Below are 13,191 nucleotides of genomic sequence, written 5' to 3'. Positions count from 1 at the left end.
AAAAAAATTAAAAACAAAAAAAAAACAAGTAAAAAGTGAGAGAGAACCCCAAAGGTAAGAAGCCAGCTTCTATCAGAAAGGCATTTTACCAGACATAAGGAATGAGCGCTTCAATTTCATGGTCTTGTGGGATACGGGGTATCAGAGATAAAGCCTGGGGTCCCCCCGAGGAGGGGGATCTGATTTGAGGTCTGCTCCTCTCTCCCTCCCCAACTGCAATGTTCAGAATAAAGGAAAAAGAAACCCACTACTCCTTCCCCCATCAGCAAGCAAAACCAAACAACATAGTGTCAGAATTACAACATATGAACTGAACATTATCAAGAAGATCAAGGAAATTATAAACATAAAATCTCAGTTCTTCTGTGGGTGAAGGAAAGGAATGGGCTGAGTTTAGATATCCCTTGAGAAGCCCTGCCAACCTATCATTTTTTTTTAAAAGAAATCAATTGACTAGTCTTCCAAGTAACAATGACATAATGACATAGAAAATGATGACATAGATAATGCTCTTTTTCTTAAGCTGGGCAGTATATATACTGGTATGATAAACCGATAAAACAGTTTTAGATACTGTCTGTGAGCAAATCACAACTTTCCCTCCACTTATGTTAGGATGTTACCATTCAGTGATTCTCAGACTTTTGGTTTACAGACATGTCATCCTATATATTTAAGATGATATGTTCATTCTATTCTTTATTTGACTAAATTGGTCCTTGTTAAAAAAAAAAAGACACAACTGTAGTATTTAGCTCAAAGGGATAAAGGGATAAGAGATGTTAAAAAGAAGGAAAAAAAATTGCAAATTGCTAGGGACTAAATTGTGTCCCCTCCAACACTCTTTACGTTGAAATTCTTACCCCCATTGTGACGGTATTTGAAAATAGGGCCTTTAAGAGGTAATTAAGGTTTAATCGGGTCATAAGGGTGGGACCCTGATCCAATAGGATTAGTATCTTTATAAGAAGAGACACCAGAGGACACACTGTCTTCCTCCTGTATACTCAGAGGAAAGGCCATGTGAAAAGAAAGTGGTATCAGCAAACCAGGAAGAGAGCTTCACCAGAAACAACTGGCTGGAACCCTGGTCTTAAACTTCTAGCCTCCAGAACTGTAAGGAAATTAATTTCTGTTGTCTAAGCCACCCAGTCTGTGGTATTTTGTTATAGCAGCCCAAGGAGATGAAGGCATGAACAGACACTATTCTTCCACTAAATCCATTCACAGTTGTAATGGCTACAGCCAATGCCAAACTTTCCCAAACTGCCTGAAGTTCAGAGAACTGGCTTTACATCTGTCCTTTGCAAAATAAGAACTGCGGAATCAATCACAGACTTACAGCGACCAATGAACGAATGCACAGGAGTAATTAATAGCGACAGCCTTGCAGTTCTGCACGAACCAAAAAACAAACAAACAAACAAAACCCCCCAAAAACCCATGGGAGATTCTAGCATCAGGAACTATGGACACATGTCACCATGTCCTCAGAACATCTGCCTCTGATTCCTCTTCTCTTTCTTGGATGAACTCTAGTGCCAATTCACTGGACCACCAGGGAAGTCCCAGAATTCGTTATTTAATACTTGATGAGGTGCTTGGGTTTAAAATGACATGTTAGTATAACCTCTTCCTTGCTCACATGTATTGTGTGTCCCTCTCTCTGGTACTGGAATTTCCCCACTGGAAAGAGGAATCATCTTGAGGTTTTCAAAGTGCCAAACCCAGCACAGTGTTTTCACCAACCACTATGATGGGACTTAACAAACTAAATGATGATCCGTCTGTGACTTGTGTTTCTCCCTTATTTGTCCATAAGCTCCTGGGGAAAAGTAACTCTGGTGTTTAATATCCCTGGGAGCCTCACACAATGCCTGGAATTCAGGAAACATCTGTGGGATTAATCAGATCCCTCCTTCTTCCCCTCTTAAAACTGAGTGTGGCTTTAAAACACAGGGTTGCTGTCTTCCCCACCCGTCATCCCCATCTTGCTTTACCTTTCCCAAGGTTTCTTGGCAAAAACTTCTACTCTACCACCTGTTTTATCTCCTTTGAAAATTATTAACACCCTAGTCTCTTATTTTCTAATTATCTTCAATGGAGTGAGGCTTAAATATAGGAGGACCAAATTCTCATGACTACCGAAAGCTAGATGGATGTAAAATACTATATTTACCAGTTTCCCATAAAGTAAAAAGAACTTTATGGGAAGGTTTAGGAAGAGATTAATGTATTTTCAGCGGCCAGTCCCAGCCTGTCCCGGTTTTTATTTAAGATGCTTACTTAGCATTTAAATGGCTGCTTTGAAAACATCTATTCCAATACCTTATTTGGGTTTTGAGGTGATACAAAAAGATCTTTTTATCCAGTTGTCTATCACGTGAGCACCTGACCAAATCCCCTGATTCCCAGTACACTATCATTCCTAAAATAATCAGCTTTAGATAATATACTCAGGGCAAAATAAAAAATTCAACTTATAATCGCCCATCTCAAGCACTTGCATATATTTTTAACTGTTTTTTAAAAACTCCATTTAGGGGAAATTCTGGTGTACCAGTGATGGTTTGTTCCATTTATTTTGAGAGCGCCTGTGTACAAACTGGGAAAGGCTTCTGCAATAAACCAAAGATTTACAAGCTATTCACTTGCCCTGCTGTGGAATCTGGGGTTATCACCTCTTTGTATAAGCTCCAGCTGTCCAGACAAATTCAAAAATTAATTTCCACAAGCCTATTATTTTTGCTGTAACTATACACAATGGCCCAATATATACGTGGCTTTCTCATTTGGGCCCTTATAATCCTATTACAATATTATTTGAACATTTCATTCTTTTTTTTTTTTTCCTGAAATAGAGAGGAAAATCTCCTTTGCCACAATTTTAAGTATGATTGAGAAGGGTTCACGTTCCCATTTTCAAGTAGCTTAATAATATGAAATCGTCAAAACAACATATATCTTCGGAGACAGCACATGATTTATTGTGCTGATTACCATTTATCCTGCCTATCCATGGGTGAACAAGGAAGATGAACTTTTCAGAACAGAATAAGACTTTTCCATAGATAAATGTTTCAGCTCTAGTGCGGTTACATATTTTCCCCAGAGAGGAAGAAAATAATACCATATTTACATTCATAGTCTGTCCTCCTTTTTGTCTCCCACATGCTTTACCTTCCTAATACAACGACACTTTCAGTAATCAGAAGTCACTTCTCTACCAATTTAGACCACCAAAGAACCTAGTTTTAAAATGGTCTCTAAGCCCCCAAATAGAGGTCTTTAGGTCCTTTCATCAAAATATATTCTACATTTTTGTAAGAGGAGAGGCTATAAGCGCTTACTCAGAGGCTAAATGCTTTATACACAATATGAGGGCACCACAAGATTACACCCCTTCATAAGGCAATAGGTCATGCCTCTGATAAATGGGTCTGGTGAGAAAGCCCTGTTGTGGGAGAAAAAGGAACAAACAATTACCAGGACGTTTACTTTACATCGCTAGGCACTAAGCTAAGAGTTTTATATGTCCTCTAATCTAATCCTGACCAAATAAGCAAAGATGTAAGTCATAAGCACCTCCAGCTGAGGAAGTAACAAAGGAGCTGGAATTCAAAATCATGTCCTTTTCTCTACATCACCCCCAATAGTTCGTTGTTTGGTGAAAGCTCCAGTGGCCATGGAAAGTCATCTCCCTGAGTTTCCTCATCCGTATGTTATCTGTTCTCTGTTGACCCTTGTTCCACGGCTCTATATAATGCTGAGTGCTGGTAATAACGATCCTGAGTCATTAAGGTGAAACCATTATCAGTATCCACTGAAGAAGGTAAGCAAGTACTCTAATGCAATGTTAAAAGCCCTTTTTGGATGTAAACAAATAAGCTTCATTTGGCTGGAAAACGATTCTCTGTGGATTAGCTCCTTCCTTTACATACTGGCAATAAAAATGAGCTATGATTCTTTCCCCCCACTATGAAGAAGGGAAAGGAGGGAGGAAAACGTTTACTATGTGGCTTCATGATTTCCTTGTAATAGGAATTTCCATTTAACATACATAACAAAACACATACTCATAAAGAAAGATTCTGAACTGCTTTTAGTTTTAAATCCTTCATCAAAACTACTTTGGCACTATTCAGAACTTTGCTCTTCTCCATCCATTCAAATGTTTATGAGGCCTACTCTGCTCCAGGCACAGTGAAGGGCAGATCAAGAGGGCTTCCCTGGTGGCGCAGTGGTTGAGAGTCCGCCAGGGGTTCGTGCCCCGGTCCGGGAAGATCCCACATGCCACGGAGCGGCTGGGCCCGTGAGCCATAGGCGCTGAGCCTGTGCGTCCGGAGCCTGTGCTCCGCAACGGGAGAGGCCACAACAGTGAGAGGCCCGCGTACCACAAAAAAAAAAAAGAAGGGTAGGAAGAGCTAGCTACATGTATCGAACCTGAAGGAGTGACTAGGTAGCCAGAGGATCATGTTTCAAATGAAATGAATACAAGTAAACTGTTTCCTGTCCTGTTTTGTGAAAGAAGATCGAAAACTTATGCAGATTACATACCTATTTCACTACAATACTGTATCCACCCAACAATTAAAATCGGAGGATTGACTCTTCACAGCTCATTAACCAGACATGTTCATTTATATTCCAATGTTGCTTTGTACCATAAGGTTCCAAAGCTCCAACAGAGTTTTATGCAATGTGCTTATAGAGTTGCATAATTTTATGCTGACAAGACAGTGGATCAAAACTCAGAGAAATGATACAGCGCGTGCAGGACTAGCGAATGCCGGGACCTTCTATGGCTGTAACCTTTCTTCTTCTCAATGAGGATCGCTTGTCACCGAGAGAAGTGCCTTAAAACGTGTTCTCTATGGACTTGTCAAACTGCAGCAAAGAGGAAGGCTATATGCCACAGTAACTGGTTCATTATGGCAGTAGCTACGGAGGTGTTTTTTTTGGTACAATGATTATCTGGAGTTTAAATCATTTATTTTAAATAGATAATATTTCTTTAACCCTCCTTTGTATTTTTCCTGTTTACTGCAATATAAAGAAGATTGTATGCTGTTATTTTTCAACTGCTGCCTTGTGAAAACTAATGACTTCAAGCCAGTAGCAGACACCTTTAGATAGCTTTAACTCTGGCATAAAGGCCTAGAAAACACGGGATCATTACCTGTTACAGTAATGATCACGCCAGAGATCTGTGACAACCTACCATGTTCTGATGCAATTTACTATGGATCGAACAACCCTCTAAAATGCAAAGAACCCTTCATGTTGATAAAGATTATTATTTTTTTAGATCAAAGGCCCAGAAAGTGAAGCCATGGCAAAATATTTAGAATATTCCCAATAACCACAAAGGGATTATTCATTCCATATTGATTTTCAAAGCCAGTTCCCACAGAACCAGGTTCCTGAGATCCCAATCATAAAGACCTTTTCTAACTTTTAACACCTCTTTATGTCAAGGTATTAAGCATAACAGCTTTACGTTCAAGGCTGTTTACTTAAGGGGTATATAGCTCATTTAGTAACGCTGCCAAGTGATACTAATTGCCCAAACACTGACTAAGCATGTGTATTATATTATCAGGCTGCACTGTGAACATGGGAATGGTAGCCATTAGGATTATCAAATTAGGTACGAGAATCAACCAAACTGAACAAGACTAAAAATGGTGGCAGACACAGACAAAAACCTAAGGTCTCACTTCGCTGGTTAATAAGTAATCACCACTATATGCTGAGCAATATGGTGTTCCTGACAATGAATCAGCCATTTTCCTACTGAACCGTTTATAACTGAGGGGATCTATGGTTAGGAGTGTAGGCTTTGGAGTCTGAAAGCAGGGAGGTCAAACCCTGGTTCACCCCTTCCTAGTCATGTGATCTGGGGCAACTTAATTATTTAAACTCACTCTGAGCTTCACATTCCTCCTCTGTAGAAGCAGGTTAATCCTTTATCATTGGGTTATTATTTCTTGTAACGAAATGAAATGCAACAGTTCTTCAAAAGCACTTTATGCCTTGCTACTAAAGAGAATCACAAACTAAAGGGAATGTTCATGCTGTTTGGGCCTAAATACCAATGAGGTGATGTCTAGTTAAAACATTAAGTGGGATTCTCACAGAAGGAAGTTTATCTAACTCATCTTTGTATCCTCGGGAGCGAGCTTAAGACCTAATACAAAATATATTATTGTTGAATGACGTCAGTGATGATATCTGTAACATGTCATGCCATAGTTACCAAGCCCTACTGCCTTTACTTCCGAAATAGCGACTCTGTTCCCTTCTCTTCATCTCTGCCCCCAGCACCCTCCTCCAAAGTCCAGGCAGGCCTCCCGGGATTCCTACAGTCCTCGTGTAACTGAGGAAGCGGCATCTACCCTGCCTTTCCTCCACTCTTCTTACCTTTGCAAGGTAGAGTGATGTTTTCAAAGTGTCAATGGATCTTATCACCTTTCAAAGACCCCCATTACTCCCTACCCAGGTCTACAAAAATCCCCAGCGTCTGACTCCGACTCACCAATCCCAATCCTGTCTTATTTCAAACCACCTTCCTTCTGTCTCATCCTCTCTTTTCCAGCCACACCAGGTTTCTTTCATCCCTCACGTATGCGCAGCTCTCTTCCTTTGCTATTCTTCTGCCTGAAGCGTTCCGCCTGCCAACCTTCAGTTCAGGTCTCCTCACCCATCATACCTCAGCTTAACTGTTACTTTCTCAGCAAAGCTTTCCCTGAACTTCCTGTAAGTTCTTATGGAACCGTGTATCTCTTCTTTAGAGAAGTTATCAATTTATATTTCTTTCTGTTCTTACTTCATGAATGTCTGCGTATCTACCCAACTAAAGAATAGACTTCACAAGATGGTGTTCGTTTTTGTTCCTCCCTGGTTCCTTGAGTATTCAAAATTTTGTCGAATGAGTGATTTTTCTAAACATTAATATTCTTAAGAGACCACTCAAGATCCATCTCTGTGGTACCCTGAAATGATTTTGAGAGAAACGCTACAATAAAAGAATAGGTGCAGAGTACTAAGTGACATATAAAGTCAAAAATAAATAAAATACACTGGCAACTGGAAGGAGATGCAAAACTAACTCTTCCAAGTTTGAAAATCTATTTTCTCAGACTTAGAACCTCATTTCTTTCGAGTTGTAAGCAGATGCTAATTTCATAGCAGGCAACTTTTTCTTCCAGGACCAAAGGCTACGATGAAGCTTTGCAGGAGAAATTGAAGTACGGCACAATACTGCCTGCATCCATGAAATACAATCGTCCGTACATCTAAAAGGCTTTTAAGGCACGATGGCTTAATCAGAATATTCTTAGTTCTAAATTCTAAATTCTAATTTAGTTCTAAATTCTTACCAAATGAATACCACACCATCTGGAATGCATGCCTGAGTGGCAAGAAGCTGTGCTACAATTTCCTTTAAAAAGCAAAAAATCCACTTAAGGGAACCAAAATGGGTTTCACTGCCCCTTCATTAGACGGCAATATTGAGTGGGAAGGTTGGTGCTAAATCTTCTATGTGAAATTTCAGAATTATATATTAGTTGTGATACATTTTCAATTGCAGAATATTAGGCAAGCGAGAAGCTAGAATTTTATCCTACAAAGCTTATTGTCTTAAAAATGTGAAGAAAAAACACGTCAGGGGTTGCGGAGATCTGATAACATTAACAGCAGAAAATGCAGCTCTACACAGAAGGAACCACCTTTCGCTGGGCTGTAAAGAAGTTAAGCGACCTGGAGTAAAACACCTTCCATCACTCCCCGCCCGGGCCTCTCCACGGCAGCCTTAGCCCAGCAGCCCAGCGGCCCAGCGGCCCAGCAGCTCTCAACTGGGCGCAATAGCACGGCCTTCTCCCTCCGGTGAAGTCAAGGTCAGCTTTCGGGAACGCGGGGCCCCAGGGAGCCTGAGCCAGAGCAAAGAGATGACTCTTTGGACCCTGGAAACCCGATGGGGTTTTTATTCCACTTCGCCTTGCTGGTCCCCTCGCAAGATATAGGAGCGGCTTACCTGTGAGGAGCCCGCAGCCCCAGAGGCCGAGGGCGGCGAGCCGGGCCCCCCCGGGCTCTGCAGCGCTCGGCCCCGCATGTCCGTCACTGCCTGGCCCGGGCGCACTCGCGCCCGAATCTTCTCTCCATTGAGAGTACAGCCCGGTCCTTCCACCATCTCCCGGGCCGCGCTGTGCCCCACTATGCTGCACGGCCCTGCTGAGAAAACTGCCGCGCAACCTCACGTCTGCGCGAGCGCGTACCTCGGCCCCGAGGAGATTCAAATCTCCCGCGCGCCCGGCCCCACCCCGGAAGCCCCGCCCCCGTCCGCGGGCAGGGCTCCCGGGCGCAGGCGCAGTGGCTCAGCGCCCCGCGCCCGGACGGGGATTGCAGGGAACGAAACCTGAGCGGTGGCGCAGCCCATCTGCCACCCACCGGGGCTGAGTCGTAAAAGCGGAGGCAGTTGGAACCTCAGAAGCTCCAACTTGTTCTTTGCTTTGAGGTTTTGCCTTTGTCTCTGAGCGGCTCTGTACACCCACATTTTGTACCTTGTCCTCTTATTCTGTCCTAAAATCCGAGGTTGCCTGGCAGGCCTTTGCTTGCCCTCTTTGGACGTGGGTGGACGCAGAGGGAGTCAGGGGAGGGTTTAGAGCAAGCAGCTTTTGCTTTTTCTCTTATAGGTTTAGCCTGTCTTAGAAAACGTGGCCTTATATGCCAAATATATTTTAGTGTGTATATTAAAATATAGCGAGACCCTACCCAAATTCATGCAACAATTCTATTTTGGGATGAACGCTATTTGAAATTGCTTTGTAAAAGTCAGGGCTCTATATAAATCAGAGGGCAATGCATAGCTTTTCAAATTTACACAAGGATGTGTGTATGTAAATACATAAAGATAAGGACTCCATACAATTTTTTTTAAAAAATGAAAAAATCGAATCATTTTTGAAAATTAAAACACAGCACATTAGAACACAGTGTCAATTTATAAGTAATTTAATAAGCATACCACTGCTGTCGTTAAACCAGAAAAATATATGTAGTAGAGACTTGAATTAGAATATATTACTAAAGACTTGAATTCAAAAATTTGAAAAGTAATAAGTCTTTCTGTAGGGAGAGATTAGTGGTCAAAAGTTAACTGGATCAGGTTCAGAATTTTGTACTTCCTTGCTTAATTTTTGTTTTCTTTAATAAATTTATTTTTGGCTGTGTTGGGTCTTCATTGCTGCATGTGGGCTTTCTCTAGTTGCAGTGAGGTGTTCAGGTTTCTCACTGCGGTGGCTTTCTTGTTGCAGAGCAAGGACTCTAGGCACATGGGATTCAGCAGTTGTGGCTCGCGGGCTCTAGAGCGCAGCCTCAGTAGTTGTGGCCCACGGGCTTAGTTGCTCCAAGGCATGTGGGATCTTCCCGGACCAGGGCCCGAACCTGTTTCCTCTGCATGGGCAGACGGATTCTTAACCACTGCGCCACCAGGGAAGCCCTTCTTGTTTAATTGTTGTTTACTCTTTAGGTCAAGTTACTAAATAATCAAGGAAGAATCCTATTCCCTACAACCCAGATTCAGTCATAATCTCTGCCCTTTGATGGAAAACAATTCTCATACACCTTATTCACGTTTACCTTTTTATTCATTATTTTTTGCTACCTAACAAATTGTCCCATTTGTTATTTCAAAGTTTCTGCAGGTCAAAAAGTTGGCAGGGGTCTGGCTCAGTGGTGCTGGCTCAGTGCTTGTCAAGCAATTACAGCCAAGACATTGGCCAGGGCTGCAGTCATCTAAAGGTTTGATTGTAGCTGGGAGATCCACTTCTGAGATGGCTCTCTTGCATAGCTGTTGGCAGAAGGCTTTGGTTTCTCATTTTATGGGTCTCTCCATAGGGTTGCTTGGCTGTTTTCCTGACATGGCAGGTGATATCCCCACCGTGTGTGATCCAAGCCGGAAGGCAAGGAGGAAGCTGTACTGTAATGGCCTTTACTACCTAGTCTCTGAAGTGGCACGCCCACACCTTCACTCCTTCAGTTCATTAGAATCCAGTCATTCGGTACAGCCCACAACGGGTAAAGGAGGGGAATTAAGCTTTATCCCTGGAAGGGAGGAGTACCAAATACCTTGTGAACATATTTTAATGCCATCACAATCTTCATTCATCTGATTGATTCATCATGAACTTATTCTCTTTAGCTGTTGTGTACTGGGGCACATTTGGATCAAATAAAATCTTTTAACTTGAATTAGGTTTACCATTCTCCAGAGAGCTGAGTAAGAGCTGGGGAGGAACACTGAAGACACTGAGAGACGTCATTGATGTGCCCCTGCAAGGCCAAGCCAGATTTTGTTTATCTGTGACGAGACTCTGAGTCTTTGGATACTTCTCTTTTTTATCCTTCCTTACATGCAATTAAGGGTGAAATCGCATGCACTCTGCATCTGCAGTGTTTATAAACAGTCATCTCACCATCGCAAGCAAACCTTCCCTGGCATAGACTCGATTTCTTCTTAAGCATTATTTATTACTTGATGACTTTATAAAAGTCATTCATTTTCTCTAAAACACATTTTTTTCTTATGTAAAATAAAATATACATTTCTTATAAACCTCCACATGATTTTTTGTTTTAATTCCCAAATAGCATAACATATATGAAAGCACTTTGAAAACACACACTACAAATTCAAGGAATTAAGATAAATTCGATTTGCTCTGCCCAGAATATGCTCTGTACTTTGTTTCTTTGCTCATGCTGTTACTCTCACCTTTTTGTATCCTTGTCTTCATCCCAGTTTACTGAAATTCTCCCAATTTTTAAGTCCTAATTGAATGCATACCCTCTAAGAAACCTTCCGGGTACACTTTACAAATGAAGGAACGGAGAGGGTCACGGAGAGGTTAGGTAACATGCTCAAGGTCACAGAGGTGGGATTCAACCAGGCAAGCCAAGGTCTTAGCCAAATGCTTTCACCAACATCACTTACATGACACTAGCCCTCAATCAAATATTTTTAGGAACGACTTATGAAATGGTGGTTTAGAGGAAAAGCACCTTTTAGTCAGCCTTATATGGGGACTAAAGGCAATCTCAAAACCTTCCTTCAGCATATTAAGTTTTAACATATTCTGGATAATGAAACTTTGTTTTTACCCTTCTCCTTACAAGGTCTGTGTGCAGATTTTTAGTTGGAATGATAAAAATGTAGCACGGGGGAAATTTCGTTAATTTCTGTGTTTTACATAAATAACTTGAATATATTTAACAGGTAGAGAGATAACATCCATCCTCTCTGAACACCCTCTTAATTTTAGCTCTGAATAGAGGAAACAGTCATTAGTGAACATTACGTGCAGGTGTTTTCAGTGGTATTTACTAAAGAGTCTCCAGTTTGTACCCATTAAGAGAAACTTCTAACGTTAGATTACAAGAAGAATAAAATGCACAGCAGCAGAAACCATTTTTGACGCTTTCATTGTTTGAAGCATATACCAAATGCTGGGACTTTGCAAAGCAGTGCATTTTGTTCCATTGCGAAGGCTGGAAGCGCCAGGTGACAGTTTTCTGCTTGCAAAGCCAAAATCTAAATTGCAGAATCAACCATGGGCTTCTGGGTAACTCACGAAACCGCCCTGACATACCTAGCCTTTTCACAGTGAAATCTAGGACTGAGTGCTTTGGTTTTGCCAGATTCTCCATGGAAGGGATTTTTCTAATTTATTTCTTAATTTAAGCATATTTAGTAAGCAAAGGTAGTTTCTGAGCATGAACTTAATTTGGGGGAAAATAATAACTAAATAGTTATTAAACACTCATAAAAGAGCCCAGATAATCTCTTTGTGAGGGGTTCTCTCCATGAGAGAGGACAGGAGAATTAATTCATTTTCTATTTTGAAATAGAAAAGCAGGTTATTTTTTGTCAATATCTTGGAGCAATATTCTTCATCGGTCTCAGGCACTGGAGAGCGTATTCAAGTTGAGGCATGAAATCCGCCATTTATTCATTCATTCAAAAAGCAATGCGATTATTGGGCACCTAATTTGTTGCAGGAAGAGTGCTGGATCCATGGATACAGATATAAGTCAGAGATCTAAACAGCTCACCAACTAGTGCAGCGAGAAGAGGAAATAAACACCAGCGTGCTGACAGGTAACCTCAGGGTGCTCCCGGCAGACACAGGGAGGAGACCTTGGTTTTCCGACATCTCTGCTAAATTTTGAGGAGACATAAATAAAAGTTTGTTGCATAAAGGATAGGAGAAGGGGATTTTTAGGCAGATAGGGGGAAACCTATTTTACAACGCCAGGAGGTGTGAGAGAACCTCATATTTGGGGGGACCACAAGAGTATCTGGAGGACAAGAGGATAGGGAGTGAAGGCAGATGGGGCCAAGAGAAGTCAGCAAAGCCAGATGATGGAAAACCTGAATGGTATGCTAAGAAGTATGGGTCTTCTGTTGAAAGTAATAGAGGAACAAATAGAGAATTCTATGCAGGAGATGGACATGCTTAGCTTTGCTTTATTAAATGATCCCCAGTATGGTGTGAAGCAGTGGGTCTCAACCGGTGACATTTGGTCACAACTAGGGGGAGAGGTACTACCGGCATCTCATGGGTCGAGGGCAGGGATGCTACTAAATATCTAACAGCGCGCAGGGCAAGCCACCACAGCAGATCGTTAATTACCCAGTCGAGAAAGCGTTACCAGTGCCAAGGCTGAGAAAGCCCGGTGCGGCAGGCTGAATAAGGCTCCCCCCAACCCTAACGTGTTCATGACCTAATCCGTGGAATTTGTGAACACGTTTCCTTAAAGGGCAAAAGGGATTTGACAGATGTGATTGAATTAAGGATTGTGAAATGAGGAGATGATCCTGAATTCTCTGAATGCACCCAGTGTAATCACAAGGGTCTGATAACAGGCGGCACGAGGGTCAAAGACAGAAAAGGTAATGTGAGGACAGACCCAGTCAGTGAAGGAGATGGATGATGCTTTTGAAGACGGAGGAGGGAACAAGGAACGCAGGCGACCTCCAAAAGGAGCAGCCCTGTTGACACCTTGACTCCAGGCCCGTAAGACTGCTGTGGGACTTTTGCCCTTCAGAAAAGTTAGAGAATAAATTTGTGTTATTGTAAGCTGCTAAACGTGAACTACTTAGAGCAGCAATAGGAAATTAGTGTATCT

General features: G+C 41.8%; 1 protein-coding gene across 9 annotated transcripts in view; it reads right to left on the bottom strand.

The window, feature by feature from the left end:
- NEIL3 (nei like DNA glycosylase 3) overlaps positions 1 to 13,191 on the bottom strand; it is a gene marked incomplete at its 5' end in the record, with an annotated part of 176,862 nt that overhangs the window by 90,798 nt on the left and 72,873 nt on the right. For 7 of the 9 annotated variants that reach the window (XR_013825449.1, XR_013825450.1, XR_013825451.1 and 4 more), the window contains one exon: positions 8,039 to 8,194. The exons of the other annotated variants lie outside the window; for them this stretch is intronic. Coding sequence is in view for 3 of the 7 variants with exons in the window: in XM_079909019.1 (XP_079765145.1) it covers positions 8,039 to 8,194 (156 nt within the window). Of the gene's footprint in view, positions 1 to 8,038; positions 8,195 to 13,191 lie in introns of those variants that run through there. 9 annotated transcript variants of the gene reach the window in all.

This window comes from Stenella coeruleoalba, assembly GCF_951394435.1.
Source record: "Stenella coeruleoalba genome assembly, chromosome: 21".
NCBI classification, from domain to species: Eukaryota; Metazoa; Chordata; class Mammalia; order Artiodactyla; family Delphinidae; genus Stenella; species Stenella coeruleoalba.
Note: the sequence above shows the minus strand (reverse complement) of the source record. Positions and strands in the feature narration are given on the sequence as shown.